The sequence below is a fragment of the Heptranchias perlo genome, chromosome 18 (genome assembly GCF_035084215.1).
Source record: "Heptranchias perlo isolate sHepPer1 chromosome 18, sHepPer1.hap1, whole genome shotgun sequence".
Taxonomy (NCBI): domain Eukaryota; kingdom Metazoa; phylum Chordata; class Chondrichthyes; order Hexanchiformes; family Hexanchidae; genus Heptranchias; species Heptranchias perlo.
The window spans coordinates 47958733-47978371 of record NC_090342.1 but is presented as its reverse complement, the minus strand read 5'-3'; the positions used below and the strand labels follow the sequence as shown (position 1 = coordinate 47978371).

Sequence of the window (19639 nt, the reverse complement as noted above, 5' to 3'; positions counted from 1 at the left end):
ACAATGATTCCCTTAATGGCAAACTTAAACAAAAACAAACATTCACCCTATTAAGATCCTCAAAGTAAAATATCCCTCAATGTCATTAGAGCATCAGTAATAGATAAGGAGAGGATAGTTAGCTGCGATGCCCCTTGCAGTTAAATAGTTCGCAGGTCCCCGCTGTCAAGTCTCAATAATGGCCGATTGGGTGCCTAGGATCCCATTGAATCAAATCCTAGAAAGGAATTCACACCTTCAGGAGAGGGAGGGAGGGCAGGGAGAAGAGGGAGAGAACTGGCCAGAAGAGCAGGTTGAACAATAAAAGCAAGAAAATGTACAACTATTGTGACTTACTTGTGTCGGCCTTCTCCCCGGAGCGACGTGGTTGACCATCTGATGTAATCCTGCTCACTGTCGAGCAGCATCTTTTGCATTTGGCTAAAATAAATACAATTATTGCAATTGTTTTCCTTCCACTCCACCCACTTTAAAAACGGATACTGGCCTTTATAATTCAAATATCTTTTAATTGTGAGTTGCTTTTCTGATAGAAATCAAATATATACCAAACACTACACATATCAGCATGAACACCGAGAGTTTTTTTTAAAGGATATAAAAATCTCATGTAAAACAATCTATAATCACTGAATACAGGTATCAGTATCAAATACCTACATCTGAAAATACAGTCTATGCCACTTTTGCATGTTACATTGGAACGGTGTCTGACATCACACACAGTTGCTAGGCCCTCCCCATATCACCCACTAGTTCTGTTACCATTTAGTTGTTTTTAAAAAAGGTGTTTTGCCCGCCGGTAACAAATGTAACTTCAGCTCTGCTTAAGGTTTCTTTTTTAGTTGCTGCAATACTTACTTCCTTTTTTTTAAATGCCTGTGAGGTATTTTTCTTGTATTGCTTGGAAAATGTGAGATGTACAAAAAAAAAGGGACAGAAACACATCTAGTACCAATTAAACTTCAGACCGTGATATTTCAACAAATCCTTTTGTTTACCTCCCAACCGCCTTCGCGCGAAGTTTCAGCACAGAGCCCTCTCAAAAAAAAGCGAGTCGCTTTCGCCAATGATAATACACATAGAAGGCTATTAAAAAGCAACGTAGAGAAGTAACAGAGCTTCAAAGATAGAATGTGTTCTTGCATAATTTTTTTTATTCCAACAATACGTATAAATACTGTCGCAAATTCAAAACATCAGCAAAACACCTTAATTGAAGTTTTCGGAACTGGCAACATCATCATAAACTATTCCCACACATACCATTAAAACTACTTTTAGACATACTAAGCATCTAATTATTAGCGTTTTCCTTGTTTCTTGCCTTCCACCGTAAGGCAGGGAGCGCCCTGCTCAGAGGACATGCGTGAAATACAAAGTCACGCAAGCAACGCATCTGCGTCCCTTCCCAATTAGACAAGGGTGCAAAACGACCCTTCTTTTTAATATATAACAGCAACTCAATTCCTTTACCCGAGTGGCTGCAGTTAAGTAGCATGGACTGTATCCTCAGTCAAACCTGGTCAATTAGCCCAAGACTACATATTAAAACTGTAACTTACTGAAATGAATGACAGTGGACATTTGTAACGCCACGATTTTAATGGCTAGTGAATTTTTTTTCCATCCAAATAACAAGTGTTGAAAAAACGTTGGCAAGAATTTATACAAATGCTTTTGAGAATGCTTTTCCTATTTAACCACACCAAGTACCAGCAGGTGCACTTAACTAGGCAAATGATTTTCATAAATTGTTTCATTACTGCAGCAGCCGATTGAAAATTGACCAAAGGTAGCACTGAATACCTAAAGCCAGCTGCTTCACAATTCAGTCCTCGAACACATTACTTAGGTAGTCCGATCTAAGTTATAGAAAATTACACTCAAAAACATGCCGCAGTGCAAGAGTTCCAGATTGGTACGCAAGTATTAGAAAGCACTGAAACCGAAACTGAAGAAGGCAGCCCGACTTGCCAGTGTTAACACTGAACGCCCAGGACTGAAGTTATTGAGACGCTGTCCATTGAACAGTTGAGCACAGGAGTGAGTAAAGGAAGTAGGTCGGCCGGCACTTTAGTGAGATTCACCGTTTACTGATCCTTCTCCCCTAGGCGACGATGACCGGGACAAGCCTTTCTCTGTGTTGTCGGAGCTGGAGCTGCTCAGGCTGTGCTGGTCGGCAGTGGTACTCGAGGTAGCAGTGGCCGCAGGGGCTGACCTCGCTTTCTCCTTAAAGTCTGTAATAATGACTGTCAGGTCGCCCACAGTCACTTCCAAATGCTGCGCACTGCTTCGATCCACATTTTTTAACCTTGGCCTAGGAAAACGGGTGGAGGCAAAATACAAGAGAATGTGAATAAAAGTACACTTCAAAGAGCTGCGAATGTAACAAAAGGACGGGCAGGAATAGTCCAGCTGGTCCATCAAGCATGCCCCATATTCATGATGCCTGGAGCATCATGACTAGACCCTTCCCATCTTCCCGCAGGCAACACTTCAAAAAGTACTTGGCTGTAAAGCACTTTGGGATGTCCTGAAGTTGGGAAAAGCACTATATAAATGCAAGTTCTTTCTTTTATTCTAATAAGGGAAACAAAAATAATCTGGAAAATTCCTCTCTGACCCCCTCAGGCGATCGAAAGCAGTCCAGACCATCACATTGGCCATGCATATGTTAATTGTTAATCCACTTACCGTTTATATGATTCAATCTCTGCCCCAGCTCCCTCTTGAAGGCATGCAAGCCGGCAATGCATTCCAGAGGCTCATTACTCTCTGGGAAAAGAAAAACTGTCTGACATCTAGTCTATTCCTACTTTTGCCTAGTTTAAATGCCTGTCCCCACGTCCTCCCCATTCTGTCAAACTGAAATAATCTATCACTAGGCTCGCAATCCAGTTCTTAATTTCCAAAATTACATGTGATGTGGTAGGGATACCAGATTATTCTGTTAGTTAGTACAGTTTCTAAAGATCTTCATCAGAAGTTAAACAGGTTTACCACCAATAATCCAACATGTATTACATTTGTATATTTTATTAGAGAAGAACCATTGTATGATCAATCAGCACAAAGGAGTGTGCTTGCTGCTGCCATCTCAGACTGTGTATACAGTGCTCAGAATAAATTGCACTCAGGATGCACTGACTCCCTCAGAGGCTCCGCTGATGACAGTGGCGAGTAGCTGAGCCAGGCATTCAAGTTCCCAGATTCAAACCCTGATTTGCTCTGAATTCAGCTGGGATGGGGGGAGGGGGAGGGAGGGGTGGGGGAGAGGAAGAGGTGCTACGATTGGCCTCATCACCCAGGGTGAGGATAGGGAAAATGTCAGCCAGGTTATCCACTGACTACTGCAGGAGCGCACAGGAAAGGAGGATCTGGGTCTGCTGTGAAGTCCCCGGTAGTTGAATATCCAGTTGACACTCATAGCTGAAAAATCACAACTTGGGCAATGTATAGGAAGGAGATCTGCACCCGTGGAACTGTATCCCAGGGAGAAATGAGTGCTGTCAGCAAGCAAAGGTAGAAAATTGGCATAAAAAAGGAGGAAATTTACATGAAGTACTGCATTTTACACAGTCAATAAGAATCGATATAAAGTACTGCACTAAGGATCAGACTTGTGGCGCTCTTTTCTGCAGTGCCTCCAGCACTTGGAAGTCTTCCTTGTTTCTCAGTGACCAGAATAAACCTCATGTGCCCTGCTCCAGATAAAGAAATGGAGCACTGCGGTTGGGACGTTTTGCCTGCAACAGCAGTGGTCAGGAGTTTGCCAAGTTGATGCGGAATCCTCCCGGATAGATCAAGAGAGTTGTAAGGTACAACACAAATGTACTTATGGTGATCAATGCAGAGTACTGATGCACACACAGATCCTAGATGAGAGAGGGAGAATGATTGGAAGGAAAAACACAATCTGAAAACTGAAAAAGGGATTATTTTCACCTAGAACAAAACTAAGCAAGATTTTATTATAGGAATATTTTTGACCAAGGAAAGTCTTTGATCGATGCATATCCTGATGTATTCCTTTCCACTGCAAGACCTGCACGAGTATTAATACAGGCATTTCTCAAGTATGAAAAAGGGATGGGCTTGTTTGAGCCTAATGGTCTTTTCCTGCGCCAAAAAGCTATCTTCTTGTAAGCAACAAAGACAAGGTACATTGGGAAACTTCAACTGCAGCATTGTTAAGACAACTGACACAAGAGACCAACTGTAGTTCACAACTGAATAGGCCCCAATGTTGACTCCCTTCAAAATCATACTGAAATGGAAAAGCCAAGTCAACAACCGCAATGTGCATTTATGTAAGACCTTTAATGAAGAAAAAAGACTTCACAGAGGAGGAAAAGGGGCACTCTGCAAGACTTTGAGAGAGAGGGTTAGGAGAAGCTTGGTCAAAAGAGATTGGCTTTGACAAGGATTTTAAAGGCAAGGGAAATAGCGAGATGAAGGGGAGTGGAGGGAGGGAGGATGCACAGCAGCCTAGAGTCAGAGGACTGGAAGACACCAGGCTGGAGAAAGTTGATGAGGTAGGGCGGTTGAGGTAGTTGGGGGTGGGGGGGACTTGTAGATGAGTACAAGGATTTGAAATTTGATATTTAAGGGGACAGGTAGCCAGTGCAGGTCAGCAAGGACTGGGGTGATAAGCAATTGGAGATTGGAGCTTAGCATAGGTCAGGATGCAGGAGCCGGCGTTTTGGATGATTTGGAATTTATAGAGGTTGGAAGTCAGAAGGCTGGCAATGAAGACAATGGAGAAATTCAATCTTCAGGTGACGAAGGCATGGATAAAGGTTTCAACAGCAATGGGAATAAGGTAGAGTCAGACAATATCGTGAAGCTAAAAGACGTCTTAGTTGTGGATAGAATATAAGATCTGAAGATTGGCTTTGGATCAAACAGAACAACAGAACTTTGTTCACGCTAAGTGAGCAACCAGTTAGGGCGATGGAGTCGGTGACAAGGGAAAAGAGATTTTGGTGGGAGCCAAAATGATGGCTTCAGTTCAATTGGAGGAAATTCTGCCTTATCTGCAACTTAATGCTAGATAGATAAGCCTGACTTTACAGGGGCAGTCGTGGAGTTGAGAGAACTCAAGAGCGAGAGAGGGCGAGCTGCCCGTCGCTAGCTGATATGTGGAAGTTGACTCAATACACACAGATAATGTCACAGATGAGTAGCACGCAGGTGAGGAAAAAGAGGGGGTGGGTTGAGGCCTACAATGGATCCCTGTGGAACTTCGGAGATAACCAAGCTGGGCGGAAGGCCACTGCTCAAGTTGTAATGGCCGCATTGGATAGTACAAGAGGAACCAAACAAGGAACAAGGGCAGTCCCATGCAGGGCAGATGTTTGACAATTTGTAAAAAAAAGCACAAGGATTGTGTTGAATTTATTTCAATATGTTAAATTGTTTGATATTGTCGTGGAATACTGATATCTAACTGAAGGAAAGTCAAAAAAAGTGTACATTTTATAAAACATATGTCATAATTTCAAATTCCAACTAGCCAGGGTGCAATGTAACAAGACCTGTACACTGAAAAGTTGGTCTAAAATTCAATCAGAAGCAATGGCTCAGACCACAAACCTTTTCTCCCCTATCACTATTATCCTCTTCGTAGTAAACAGTAACTCAGATGGACCAAGAATTCAATTGCTATCTGCTGCTGTAAATACTGCAATCCAGCTTCAGGGCTGAAGGAATCGGTCTGATGAGGTGGTGTGTGGCCCTGAAGCACATGGAGTCTGGCCCACAGAAACTGGCTGGTGGACGCCACGATTTAATCTGGGTTGTGTAAAAAATGGCGCCCTGTCTAATTTTGAACCAGAGAGGTCAGTTATTCGACCTGCATTCTAAATAATGGCCATGCGCTTGCATGAGTGAATCTGTTTCTGCGAATGTGTACATTTTTTGATTAAACAAAGCACATACAGGCCTTCTGCTGTCCTACTCCCATCTAGTTTTTAAATGTAATAGGTGACAGCCCTACTCATCTCATGACTGCTCCTGGTGTCTGAAGAGCAGCGTGGGTAGGTAATGGTGGGGGGTGCGGGGGAATAGGGGTATTCCTCCATGTGAGAAGTGTCAGGCAATGGGCAGGCATTTTGTTTTCCCTGTCCTGGATCACTGTATAAAACTGGACAGTTCTCAACAAGCCTCGATGATAGCAAAAGCTCCGTGCAAAACCAATTTAGCAGAGGCTTAGAGTTACAACTTGCTTTGATGGGCATTAGGATCAAGTGACAAATAATGAACCCAGTCTTGTGGACTGCAAAAACTAACCCCTTAATGCTGCACCAGAACTGCTTTGTTATTAGTGTGTGACAAGCGTGAGCCTGTGATCAATATGCTTGAAGGGTTCTGCATAAGAATGCCCAAATTTTAGTCTAATTTGCTTACAAACTGGTGAAGAAAGGACATTGTAACATGTGAGCAATAAAGTGAAACATCAATCATGTTTGCTTTTGATGTTACATTTATGAGAAAGCGTTACCTTGTTTTCTTGTGACTGTTCTTTTTACTGACAGTTTCTTTCTCATTTTTTTCCTTCTCTCCCTTGTCTTTTTTCTCTTTCTTTGGTTGTGTGGGGGACGCAAATTGTTGGGTTACTTGCTGTGCCATCAGCTGAGACACTGGGCGAGGCTTCCTAAAGTCAACACAAAACAACATTGCAATAATATTTTGGTCTTAATCTTCAGGGGGTCAGCATTACTTCTATCCACCAAAATTCTCACCATCATGTCAGTGAGACACTTCTTCACACCATTGTCATTTCCAGACTGATTAATCCAATGCTGTCCTTGACGGGCTCCCATCCTCCATAAACGGCAACTTGTTCAAAATTGTGCTGCATGTTTCCTGCTCTGTACTATGTTGCATTTACCCTCACCCCCATCCCCCCCACCCTGCCCTCCCCGGCCTACATTGGCTCCCTGGTTCTCCAATGTATGAAATATAAAATCCTTATAACTGTCTTTAAATTTCCATTGTCTCACCCCAGCGTATCTGCAATCTTCTCCAGCCCTATGTCATGCCCACCCCTCCTATCAAACACTCCATTTTTCTGACTCAGGTCTTTTGTGTACACTGCCCACCTCCACCGCTCCCCCTCCCCCCTCCTTCCACTTGTCTCATCACCAATGGCATAGCTTTCAGCTGCATCAGTCCTAATCTTTGGAATTCCCACCTGTAAACCTCTCCACCTTTAAAAATCTCTGAGCACCCATCTCTTTGATCAAACTTTCCATCACCCCTCATAATCTCCCTTCCTGGGCCAGTGTCTGTTTTCCTTGCATCTCTCTGTGAAGCACCTTGTTTTTTTAAATTTAAACCATAAAGTTAAAATTGAAATGCAAATTGTCGTTGGTATCCACATTTAAATTTTCCCTCTGTTCTTTCTTATTTCAAGCAGAACATTCCTATCTGCTGTTTCTCCTCTCCCCCAGTGCTGTGATATTTAAAAGGAAATGCCCTGTCCCAGCTTCAGGTCCTGCTCCCACTGTCGATTTTAAATCTCCCACAGGGTTGTCTCTGATTTTTAATATCCTACTCTGTATCTATCCCACTGGACTGACTCCGATTTTAAATCTCCCACTGTGTATCTGGCAGCTGTCTGATTTTAAATCTCCCACTCTGTATCTATCCCACTGGGCTGTCTCTGATTTTATATCGGCAGTAGGAACTTGTACTAAAGTCGGCAGTCGGGGCGGTGGGGAGGGAGTTACAATTTAACCAGCACAGCACTGCAGGAGAAGAGCAAGCGACAGTGGATAGAAGCAAGTTAATACGGTGCTGCTTGATGACTGCACCATCTTTGACAAGGCTAGTTTGCGAGGAGGGAGCCCAAAGGTAGGATATAACTCATTTATAAAAGAGGACACTCTAAGATAACCCCAACTGCATTTCTAGTTTTACAGACATATATACAGACTCCACCACTTAAAATGGGCGGTCCCTTATATTGGCCAAAAAACGATTACCATTAGCCATTTGTAATAACGTCAATTTCAAAGTTGCTGGTTACATAGCATTTAAAGCTCAGAAACAGGTCATTCAGCCCAACTGGTCCACGCCGGTATTTATGCTCCACACGAGCCTCCTCCCATCCCTCTTCATCTAACTCTACCAGCATAATTATTCCTTTCTCCCTCATGTGTTTATCTAGCTTTCCCTTAAGTGCATCATATAGGGCATTAAGTGCTCCGTTTATTTCAGGCAGAAACAACTGCGCTTACTCGCTTTTTCACGTTAAATTTAAAAGGAAAGATCAATTTCTGCTTCCTAACAGGCTCTATTTATTGGATTATTTTTGTGGCAATATTTTCATGCGTCGGGCTGCTCTGTGAGAAGATTATTTACCAGCTGAGCTCCACTGTGTAATACAGAGACCTGGTTGCAGACAGGCCCAACCTGCTCCCCCGCGTTAAGCTTGCGTGACCAGACCGACTGATCCGATGGCTGACTCACACATCCTCATTTTCCTGGGTCTACGTGCCCTCTGTCCTCTGCAGGTTGTTTGATTATTTACTGTGCACTTGTATGTAGAGCAAGCCAGCATGCGTGCTAAAGATATCCACTCTACAGCTCAGCATATTAGTATACAAAACTTACTGTGTTGCTGGGCAAGTTTCCAAAAAGTGTATGACACTGCAACTGAAATGATTATTAATTTTTTTAGTGCTACCGCGTTATACTGGCCATCGCATATAGTGGACAAATCGCATTCACACGATTGCACCCGCTATAAATGGTGGGCACTGTATAGGAAAGCACTGGTACCTTCCCTTTCATCGTCCTGTCTTAGAGTGCACATTGGCAGTGCTTTTACATTGCAGATATACAAGATGACCTAATTTCATGCCTTCTATTTGCAAGGTTTTGAAAGTGATCTATAGATTCCCAAATACTAATAAAATGCAGCTCAGTATTTTTTCTGCACTGCAGGCCTCTTAATAGTCTTTGTGGGCCCCCAAAAATGTAAACAAAGCATTTTATCACAGTTGTGGTACAACACCTCACTACAAGTACAGAAAGAAATTTACATCGTGACTTGGAACTTAAAAGCCTCAATGGGCCACAACAAGCCTCAGTATTTGTCAGATTCCCTCTCCTTCTCTGCCTACAAGTTGAGATGTAATGGAGAATCTATATAAAATCTTAGTAAGACTGCAGATGGAGTACTTGTGCAGTTTTAGGCTTCACGACATAGGAAAGATGTTGAGGCAATGGAGAGGGTAGAGCACAGATTCGTTAAGATATGGCCTGGTATAACAAAATACAAATACAAAGAAAGACTTGAAAAATTGTGTCTGTTTTTGTTAGAACAGTGGCGATTACAGGGTGATTTGATAAAGGTGTTTAAATTTATGAAGGGTTGGGGCAGAGCAAATGGAAACCGGCTGTTTGCAGTGATTGTGTGGTCCAGAACAGGGATATAGATTAAAGCAAGGGATTTAGGACAGAGAGTAGGATAAACTTTTTTTATACACACAGAGGGTTGTGAGGCTGTCGATTGTACTACTGGAGTTAGTGATTGAAGCAGAAGTGAAAAAAAAGGGCACCTGGAAGTACAGCTGGATAAAAGTCCCATTGCATTTTTATTTCTAAACTATTACTGCTTTTGCCAAATTCTCCCCACAATAAATTATCTCAAAAGTACTGTGCAAGTGATAAAACTCTGGCCAGCGCATGCTTTATAACCTATCCACAAGTTGCTGAGTGAGACTTGATCAAGATGAATGGTCAGGTACATGGAAGGTTTGGGAGCAATGAGCAAGTGTTAAATATCAACAGAGCAGTGCACTGGGAATCCGCTTAACAGTTGGGCACCAGCAGGTGGAAACGTTGAGAGCAGGGCTTTGTTTTCAAAGACGCCATCTACTGCCAACCTTTCACAAATTGTCACAGACCTGCAACCGTTGCTGTTTAAAAGCCCATTCAGTTCACTACAGTGTATTTTTTGCTATCTATAGTTCAACTGGCATGCTCAATGGGTAGTTCAGACATCTGCAAACACAAATTAATTAGGGATGACGCCTCGGAATGATGAAACATGCCCTAGTGTAATTTTTGGTTTCGAGAGGCATGGAGGATTAGTATTAAAACTACACACACACTCATACATACAGACACACACACACAGACAGACACACATACATACACACACAGACAGACACTCAGACGCATACAAAATGTCTGCTCACTTTCAAGCCCCTGGAAACATTCTGAAAGTCATAACCCTTTGACTGCTGGCAGTTGTGGATAATTCCAGGATTCTGAGCTTGGGACCTTGCAACAAACTCTAACATTCGGTAATAAATGGACTCACGCAACAAGAGTGACATCAGAAGTGCATTAATCCCAATGCCACTGCTTTACTGTATTATTAACCTCAATGGTGCTGTGTCAGTAACCCCAATGCCTCTGTATTAGTGTACAATTAACGCTATTGTTAGTGAATTACATTAACCCCAATGTCGCTGTAATACTGTACTAACAACCCTAATACCGCTGCATTAATCTCAAAACCACTGCATTACAGTATTAGTTACCCCAATGCCACTGCACTACTGCATCATCAATGCCCTGCATTACTGCATTAGCACCATTGTTGCTGCAATACTGTATTAACAGCCCTAATACCACTGCAATAACCCCAAACCACTGCATTAGAGTATTATTGACTCAATGCCGCTGCATTACTGTATCAACCCCAATACAGCTGCATTATACCCAAACGCTGCTGCATTATTGTATTATTAACCCCAATGCCACTGCATTACTGTATTAAATCCAGTGCCCACTTCTCTATTTCCACAGTTTTTCCAATAAGCGTATCTTGGACTGTTTGTCCTTTAAAACAAATTACTGCGAATACTTGGAATTGTGTTTTTTCCCCCCTGAAACCTTCCATTTTCAAAGTGGGACTAAAATCATAAAGAAAAAAACTGGCATTTAATGGACTGAATCTATCTGCAATGGCAGTTTTTCTTCAGCGAATTGAACACCAGCAGCTTGAAGGAGGATTATGGCCAACGTAACATGCTTCTTCTATATCCAACACACAAATGGAGGCACTGGATGGCACCAAGTGGAGATAATCACTAGAACGCTACAGGCAAGGTAAGATTGTTCAACATGTTTATTTAGTGGGCTTCAGTTCAATGGCTGGCGTTTAGAGGCTACCTAAGGGCTGTATAGTCGAGGCACAAAGGCAACTGGATATGGCAGTGTGAACAGTAAAGCTCCAAGGCTGTTCTGCGAGTGGAATCACACACGTGTACTGACCCTTAATATCTGATTGTAAATAAAAACAAAACTCCAAGGCACTCAGTTCTTTCCAAAATAAGCCACTGTGTCACAATTAGATTGCGACCTGACGGGATCACGAGAGCCGAAATATTCATAGAATCATAGAAAGTTACGGCACAGAAGGAGGCCATTCGGCCCATCGTGTCCGTGCCAGCTGAAAAAGAGCTATCTAGCTTAATCCCACTTTCCAGCACTTGGTCTGTAGCCCTATAGGTACTTTTTAAATGAGTTGAGGGTTTCTGCCTCTACCTCCCTTTCAGGCAGTGAGTTCCAGACCCCCACCACCCTCTGGGTGAAAAAATTTCTCCTCAGCTCCCCTCTAATCCTTCTACCAATTACTTTAAATCTATGCCCCCTGGTCACTGACCCCTCTGCTAAGGGAAATAGGTCCTTCCTATCCACTCTATCAAGTCCCGTCATAATTTTATATACCTCAATTAAATCTCCCCTCAGCCTCCTTTGTTCCAAAGAAAACAACCCCAGCCTTTCCAATTTTTCCTGATAGCTAAAATTCTCCAGCCCTGGCAAAATCCTCATAAAATCTCCTCTGTACCCTCTCTAGTGCAAACATATCGTTTCTGTAATGTGGTGACCAGAACTGTATGCAGTACTCAAGCTGTGGCCTAACCAATGTTTTATACAGTTCTAGCATAACCTCTCTGCTCTTATATTCTATGCCTCGGCTAATAAAGGAAAGTATCACATATGCCTTTTTAACCATCTTATCTACCTGTCCTGCTACCTTCAGGGATCTGTGGACATGCACTCCAAGGTCCCTTTGTTCCTCTACACCTCTCAGTATCCTCCCATTTATTGTGTATTCCCTTGCCTTGTTTGCCCTCCCCAAATGCATTACCTCACACTTCTCCGGATTGAATTCCATTTGCCACTTTTCTGCCCACCTGACCAGTCCATTGATATCTTCCTGCAGTCTACAGCTTTCCTCCTCAATATCAACCACACAACCAATTTTTTTATCATCTGCAAACTTCTTGATCAAGCCCCCCACATTCAAGTCCAAATCATTAATATATACCACAAAAAGCAAGGGACCTAGTACTGAGCTTGTGGAACCCCACTGGAAACAGCCTTCCAGTCACAGAAACACCCGTCAACCATTACCCTTTGCTTCCTGCCACTGAGTCAATTTTGGATCCACTCTCCCTTGGATCCCATGGGCTTTTACTTTTTTGACCAGTCTGCCATGTGGGACCTTGTCAAAAGCCTTGCTAAAATCCATGTACATCAAACACGTTACCCTCATCGACCCTCCTTGTTACCTCCTCAAAAAATGTAATCAAGTTAGTCAGACACGACCTTCCCGTAACAAATCCACGCTAACTGTCCTTGATTAATCCGTGCCTTTCTAAGTGACAGTTTATCCTGTCCCTCAGAATTGATTCCAATAATTTGCCCACCACCGAGGTTAGACTGACTGGCCTGTAATTACTCGGTCTATCTCTATCTCCCTTTTTAAACAACAGTACAACGTTAGCAGTCCCGCAATCATCCGGCACCACGCCTGTAGCCAGGGGGGATTGGAAAATGATGGTTAGAGCCTCTGCTATTTCCCCCTTCTCTTAACAGCCTGGGATACATTTCATCCAGGCCTGGTGATTTATCTACTTTCAAAGATGCTAAACCCCTTAATACTTCACTATGTTTATCCCATTCAATATTTCACACTCCTCCTCAACTACAATGTCTGCATCATCCCCCTCTTTTGTGAAGACAGATGCAAAGTATTCATTAAGAACCATACCCACGTCTTCCGCCTCCACACACAGGTTACCTTTTTGATCTCTAATAGGTCCTACTCTTTCCTTGGTTTTCCTCTTGCTCTTTATGTATTTATAAAACATTTTTGGGTTTTCCTTACTTTTACTTGCCAGCACCCAAGGAACTGTAGCCCAGCAGGAAATGGGCAAAAAATATATATTTTTTAATAAAAGTATCAACTAATTGACCAGATGATTGCCCAGGTGTCTAAGTACCTCATAGTATCATCAGTTATGAGTCAATGCCACACTGTACTTACAGGAGACCTGACTGGCCAGCTGGGATTGTCAGTACAGTTATGACACTCACCTGTACTTAGCACCAACATCCCTCATCCCGCGATGAGTACTAACAAAAAATCTGCTCAGATTTTTTTAAATTTAATTTGATCAACTTGGCAATTTATATGGAGACAGACAGGTCAAGCAATGCCTCTGAACTTTACTACAAGTGGCAGATGTGCTTGTAGGGACAAACATTCCATGTAGTGAACAATTTGTGAACTGCTGTCAATCTACTGCAGTTATGAGAGGTTCGGTTCTTTAGCCTCCTTTGTGTCAGTATATCTTCAAAGGATTTTGATGGTACTCCTGTGGCTGACTAAGTCAGTCTGAAGCCAGGGAGACCTTGGTTCAATCATCCGGCTCCTTGGGAGGAGTCTGGCCAAATAATAAGTGAGTGACCATGGTTGAAGGTTCCATTTTATGTGGAGGGTTAGTGCAGAAGTATCATTGTTGTTTTGATATTTTGATAGTTTGCAGAAAAATTTACAATTTCTCTTCATTTACCTGTTAAATTGTCTGCTGGTTTATCGCCCGAGTCTCAGTGAAGTGTGTGTATTCCATGTGCCTACTGAAGATGAACATATTGTGATATATTCCAGTTAGCTGGAATACAGCTGGGTCTAGTGACATTTAGCGAGGTACTGGATAGGGTAAAGGTGCACTCCGGGTCGTAGGGACATGCGGTCCTCTAATGGGAGTGGGCAGTCACGGCAAACCCAAGGAGAATATCAGGTGTAAAGATATGAACTGCAAACCCAAAATATGCAGGTTAAAAATTCAATCTAATTAAATGTTGTCACCTTTGAAACCATTTGCATTTCTAGTTTACCAATCAAGGGCTTTGGCAAGCCCAGTACCCCAGTGTATAAAGAAAACATGTTTGTGTCAGCCGTGGGTTAGTGGTAGCACTCTTGCCTCTGAGTTAGAAGGTTGTGGGTTCACAGTCCCACTCTTGAGACTTGAACACAGAATCTAGGCTAACATTCCAGTGTAGTATTAAGGGAATGCTACACTATCAGAGGTGCTGCCTTTCACGGGAGACGATTAACCGAGGCCCCATCTGCCCTTTCAGGTGGACATAAAAGATCCCAAGGCATTATTTTGAAGAGAAGGGGAGGTGTCCTGGCCAATATTTATCCCTCAACCCATGTCACTAAAACATTATCTGGTTATTATCACGTTGCTGTTTGTAGGAACTTGCTGTGCTCAATTTGTCTGCTGCGTTTCCTACATTACAACAGTGACTACACTTCAAAAGAATTCATTCAATGTAAAGCGCTTTGTGACATCCTGAGGTCGTGAAAGGTACTATATAAATGCAGGACTTTCCTTCTTTCAATCTGCTGAGCTGTGAACAATGAGTCATTGGAGGCCAGAGGCCAATTAGAAGCAAAGTCTGGAGCTTTCAGCAAAAGAAGGATTTAAGTACTGAATCAAGGTGCCGAGGAGTCTGGGGAAAGTTCTCAATATAAGCTGTTTTTATATCGGCTTAAGTGATCTGGCTAGCTCCTGGCGCGGCTAACCCCAAAGTAAATTTGTTGGATTTACTAAGGACGATATCGGAGAAGACCAATTTTGTATTTTTCAACTGGATCTTCTCGGAGGTTGGCGTTTGTGAATCTGGCCAAATTTCTTTTGGGGCTGCTGCTGTCGACAGTAAACCTGCATGTTCAGGGCCAGTGGCACAGACATGGGTCATGCACAATATAAAAACAGCTTTACACAAGCGAGAGCTCAGCATTACAGCTATAAGCCATGAACATGGCTATCTCTCATTTACATGGTGAGTGCAGTGAAAGACATGGGGAGCAGCAGTTTAGTTTGCAACCTGTGCACTGAGCTTCTCACTCTGTGCTGCAATATTGTCTTCTGGCCAGTGCATTTATTGTGATCAATGCAGACATTTTTACTCAATTTTAATTATGCACAAGAAAAAAAATGGAAGCCAACAAAACAAGGAGTGGTAGTAAAGTGGGCAAGCAATGGGCAACTTAATTACTTCCCTGCCTCTCAGCTAATGTATGGAAGGAGGGTGGAGGAGAGTGAGAAGAGACAGAAGGTCCAGTTAAACTTTTTAGACCAGTTATTACAGGCGACAGGAGAGGGTGACAACTACGGAAAAATAAGAGGGACATAAAAAAAAATCTGAAAATGAGCCACAAACTCTGCACCAGACACATTTCACTTCTGTGTGCAGCAAGAGCCCTTGGCCACATCTTTCAATCCTCCTTAGATATGGGGACGATGCCAGAGGACTGGAGAATTGCAAATGTTACACCCCTGTTCAAAAAAGGGAAGAGGGATAAACCCGGCAATTACAGGCCAGTCAGCCTAACGTCGGTGGTGGGGGAACTTTTAGAGACAATAATCCGGGACAAAATAAATTGGCACTTGAAAAAGTATGGGCTAATAAATGAAAGTCAGCATGGATTTGTTAAAGGAAAATCATGTTTGACCAACCTGATTTGAGTTCATTGATGAAGTAATGGAGAGGGTTGATGAGGATAGTGCGGTTGATGTTGTGTATATGGATTTTCAAAAGGCGTTTGATAAAGTACCACATAATAGACTTATTAGCAAAATTAAAGCCCATGGGATTAAAGGGACAGTGGCAGCGTGGATACAAAATTGGCTAGGGGACAGAAAGCAGAGAGTAGTGATGAATGGTTGTTTTTCAGACTGGAGGGAAGCATACAGTGGTGTCCCCCAGGGATCGATATTAGGACCACTGTTCTTTTTGTTATATATTAATGACCTGGACTTTGGTATACAGGGTATAATTTCTAAGTTTGCAGATGATACGAAACTTGGAAATGTACTAAACAATGTGGAGGATAGTAACAGACTTCAGGAGGTCATGGACAGACTGGTGAGATGGGCAGACACATGGCAGATGAAATTTAACGCAGAGAAGTGTGAAGTGATACATTTTGGTAGGTTCCTCATAGGAAGAATGAGGAGAAGCAATATAAACTAAATGGTACAATTTTAAAGGGAGTGCAGGAGCAGAGAGACCTGGGGGTGCACATTCACAAATCTTTGAAGATGGCAGGACAAGTTGAAAAGGCTGTTAAAAAAGCATTTGGGATCCTGGGCTTTATCAATAGAAGCATAGTGTACAAAAGCAAGTACGTTATGCTAAACCTTTATAAAACACTAATTAGGCCTCAGCTGGAGCATTGTGTTCAATTCTGGGCACCACACTTTATGAAGGATGTCAAAGCCCTAGAGAGGGTGCAGAAGAGATTTATTAGAATGGTGGCAGGGATGAGGGACTTCAGTTATGTGGAGAGACTGGAGAAGTTGGGGTTGTTCTCCTCAGAACAGAGAAGCTTAAGGGGAGGTTTGATAGAGGTATTCAAAATCATGAACAGTTTTGACAGATTAACTAAGAAGAAACTATTTTGAGTGGCATATGGGTCGGTAACCAGAGGGCACAGATTTAAGGTGATAGGCAGAAGAGCCAGAGGCGACATGAGGAAACATTTTTTGAAACAACGTGTTGTAATGGTCTGGAATGCACTGTCTGAAAGGGTGGTGGAAGCCGATTCAATAGTAACTTTCAAAAGGGAATTAGATAAATACTTGAAGGGAAAAAAGTTAAAGTTACAGGACCATGGGGAAAGAGCAGAGGAGTGGGAGAAATGGGAAAGCTCTTTCAAAAAGGCACAGGCACGATGGGACGAATAACTTCCTCCTGTGCTGTACCTACTATGATATTATGAAATATTTACTAAATTATTCAAGTCAGCAGAATTTTGCAAAAATTGATCACATTTTTCTTTGGATTCCCTTTTGGACCAGCAAAACAGGGGAAATGAGTTAAACCGTATTGGGTAAAACAGATAACAACAAGCACGTAAAATTAAAATTGACGCCTGGATTGTGGTCTATCTAGGGCTGTGCACAAACCATGTCTGGAGAATTTTGTATTTGATATTCTTATTTGTTGCTATACACTAAATGTTTTTTTCCCCATGGTAATTAACACCGTCCTTATGAAGTTAGAACAGAGGGTCCATAAGAATGTGTAAATATTTAAAGAGGGCCCCTGAGAGTGGGTCAACGTGGTAAGTATTGGCAGGGGGTTCCTGGGTGTGCATCAGTATTGGCAGGGGAACCCTGGGCGTGAGTCAGTTTGGCAGGGGAACCCTGGGAGTGCATTAGTATTGGCAAGGGAACCCTGGGTGTGAGTCAGTTTTGGCAGCGGGTTCCTGGGTGTGAGTCAGTATTGGCAGGGAACTCAGGTGTGTGTCAGCATTGGCAGGGCGTTCCTGGGAGTGTGTCAGTATTGGCAGGGCGTTCCTGGGAGTGTGTCAGTATTGGCCCGGCATTCCTGGGAGTGTGTCAGTATTGGCAGGGCATTCCTGGGAGTGTGTTAGTATTGGTAGGGGAACCCTGGGTGTGAGTCAGTGTTGGCAGGGCGTTCCTGGGAGTGTGTTAGTATTGGTAGGGTAACCCTGGGTGTGAGTCAGTGTTGGCAGGGCGTTCCTGGGAGTGTGTCAGTATTGGCAGGGGAACCCTGGGTGTGAGTCAGTATTGGCAGGGCGTTCCTGGGAGTGTGTCAGTATTGGTAGGGGAACCCTGGGTGTGAGTCAGTGTTGGCAGGCGTTCCTGGGAGTGTGTTAGTATTGGTAGGGGAACCCTGGGTGTGAGTCAGTGTTGGCAGGGCGTTCCTGGGAGTGTGTCAGTATTGGTAGGGGAACCCTGGGTGTGAGTCAGTGTTGGCAGGCGTTCCTGGGAGTGTGTCAGTATTGGTAGGGGAACCCTGGGTGTGAGTCAGTGTTGGCAGGGCGTTCCTGGGAGTGTGTCAGTATTGGTAGGGGAACCCTGGGTGTGAGTCAGTGTTGGCAGGCGTTCCTGGGAGTGTGTCAGTATTGGTAGGGGACCTCTGGGTGTGAGTCAGTGTTGGCAGGGCGTTCCTGGGAGTGTGTCAGTATTGGCAGGGGAACCCTGGGTGGTTGTCAGTATTGGCAGGGGAACCCTGGACGTGACTCAATTTTGGCAGGGGGTTCCTGGGAATGCGTCAATGTTGGCAATCGGTTCCACATACAGAAAAGTTTGAAAATCATTGCTCTATATCACAGAGATAGGCAATGCGACCTTGTCATATTGGTGATGCAATAACATACAATAATTCTTTTCTGCTGCTGAGTATATTTTTATACTAAAAAAAATCAAGACCTAACAAATGTGCACCAACTGGTTGTCATAGAAAGTTTTGTCCCAGATAAAAATTTGCTCCTCTCCCCTCCCCGCCCTCACGAAACATTCCAACTCCTCTCCCAATTACTGATAGTGACTTTCAAAAGCTCAGAGTCATGTGATTGAAGTGGATCAATTTAAAGGTTAATGCACTGGTACATATTCCAAGACAATGAAAACCAGATAATAGCAGGATTTCATTAGACAATTTAGGGTTCCACAAGTATAATTTTACTAAATAGCTAAAGAAAGTCATGTTAGAGAGAAACATAATATTTAAGCGTAAAATATATCCTACCATGAAAATGTAACATAATGCCTCGTCAGTAAGAAAACATGAAGCACGATCACATAAAAACTTCAGAACTCTCCACTTGGAACAATTGAAGGCAAATCACACACCCTTTCTCCAAGCTAGCTTGTGCAGTAAAAAGTAATAGGATTTATTTTAATAGGTGTCAGCTGTGGCTCAGTTGGTAGCACTCTCGCCTGAGTCAGAAGGTTGTGGGTTCAAGTCCCACTCCAGAAACTTAAACATAAAATCTAGGCTGACGCAGGAGTGATGTGCTGTCTTTTGGATGAGATGTTAAACCGAGGCCCGATCGGCCCTCTCAGGTGGATCTAAAAGATCCCACGTGACTATTTTGAAGAACAGCAGGGGAGTTCACCCAGGTGTCCTGACCAATATCTATCCCTCAACCAACATTACTAAAACAGATTATATGGTCATTATTAAATTCCTGTTTGTGGGACCTTGCTGTGCGCAAATTGGCTGCCGCATTTCATACATTATCAACAATGACTACACTTCAAACGTACGTCATTGGCTTTAAAGTGCTTTGTGGAAGTCCTGAGGTCATGAAAGGCGCTATATAAATGCAAGTCTTTTTTTCTTTCATTTTTAAAAATAAGTTTCAATTGACGGTGACATCTCTCAGCAGTTTCATGGCATTAAAGGTGCAATAGTACAAATCTCCTTTGCCTCACAAAGTTACCTTAGCTCCAAACCCACAAGCGGGTTACACAGAGTAAGCCCTAAATGAACTAGT

At 43.0% G+C, this 19639-nt stretch overlaps 1 protein-coding gene across 5 annotated transcripts in view; it reads right to left on the bottom strand.

Moving 5' to 3' along the window:
• Positions 1 to 488: 488 nt before the first annotated feature.
• yaf2 (YY1 associated factor 2) overlaps positions 489 to 19639 on the bottom strand; it is a 166830-nt gene continuing 147679 nt past the window's right edge. For all 5 annotated transcript variants that reach the window (XM_067999877.1, XM_067999875.1, XM_067999876.1 and 2 more), the window contains 2 exons: positions 6506 to 6658; positions 489 to 2320 (listed from right to left, as the gene is read on the bottom strand). In XM_067999877.1, the coding sequence (XP_067855978.1) occupies positions 2077 to 2320; positions 6506 to 6658 (397 nt within the window). In that variant the 3' untranslated portion in view covers positions 489 to 2076. The remainder of the gene's footprint in view (positions 2321 to 6505; positions 6659 to 19639) is intronic.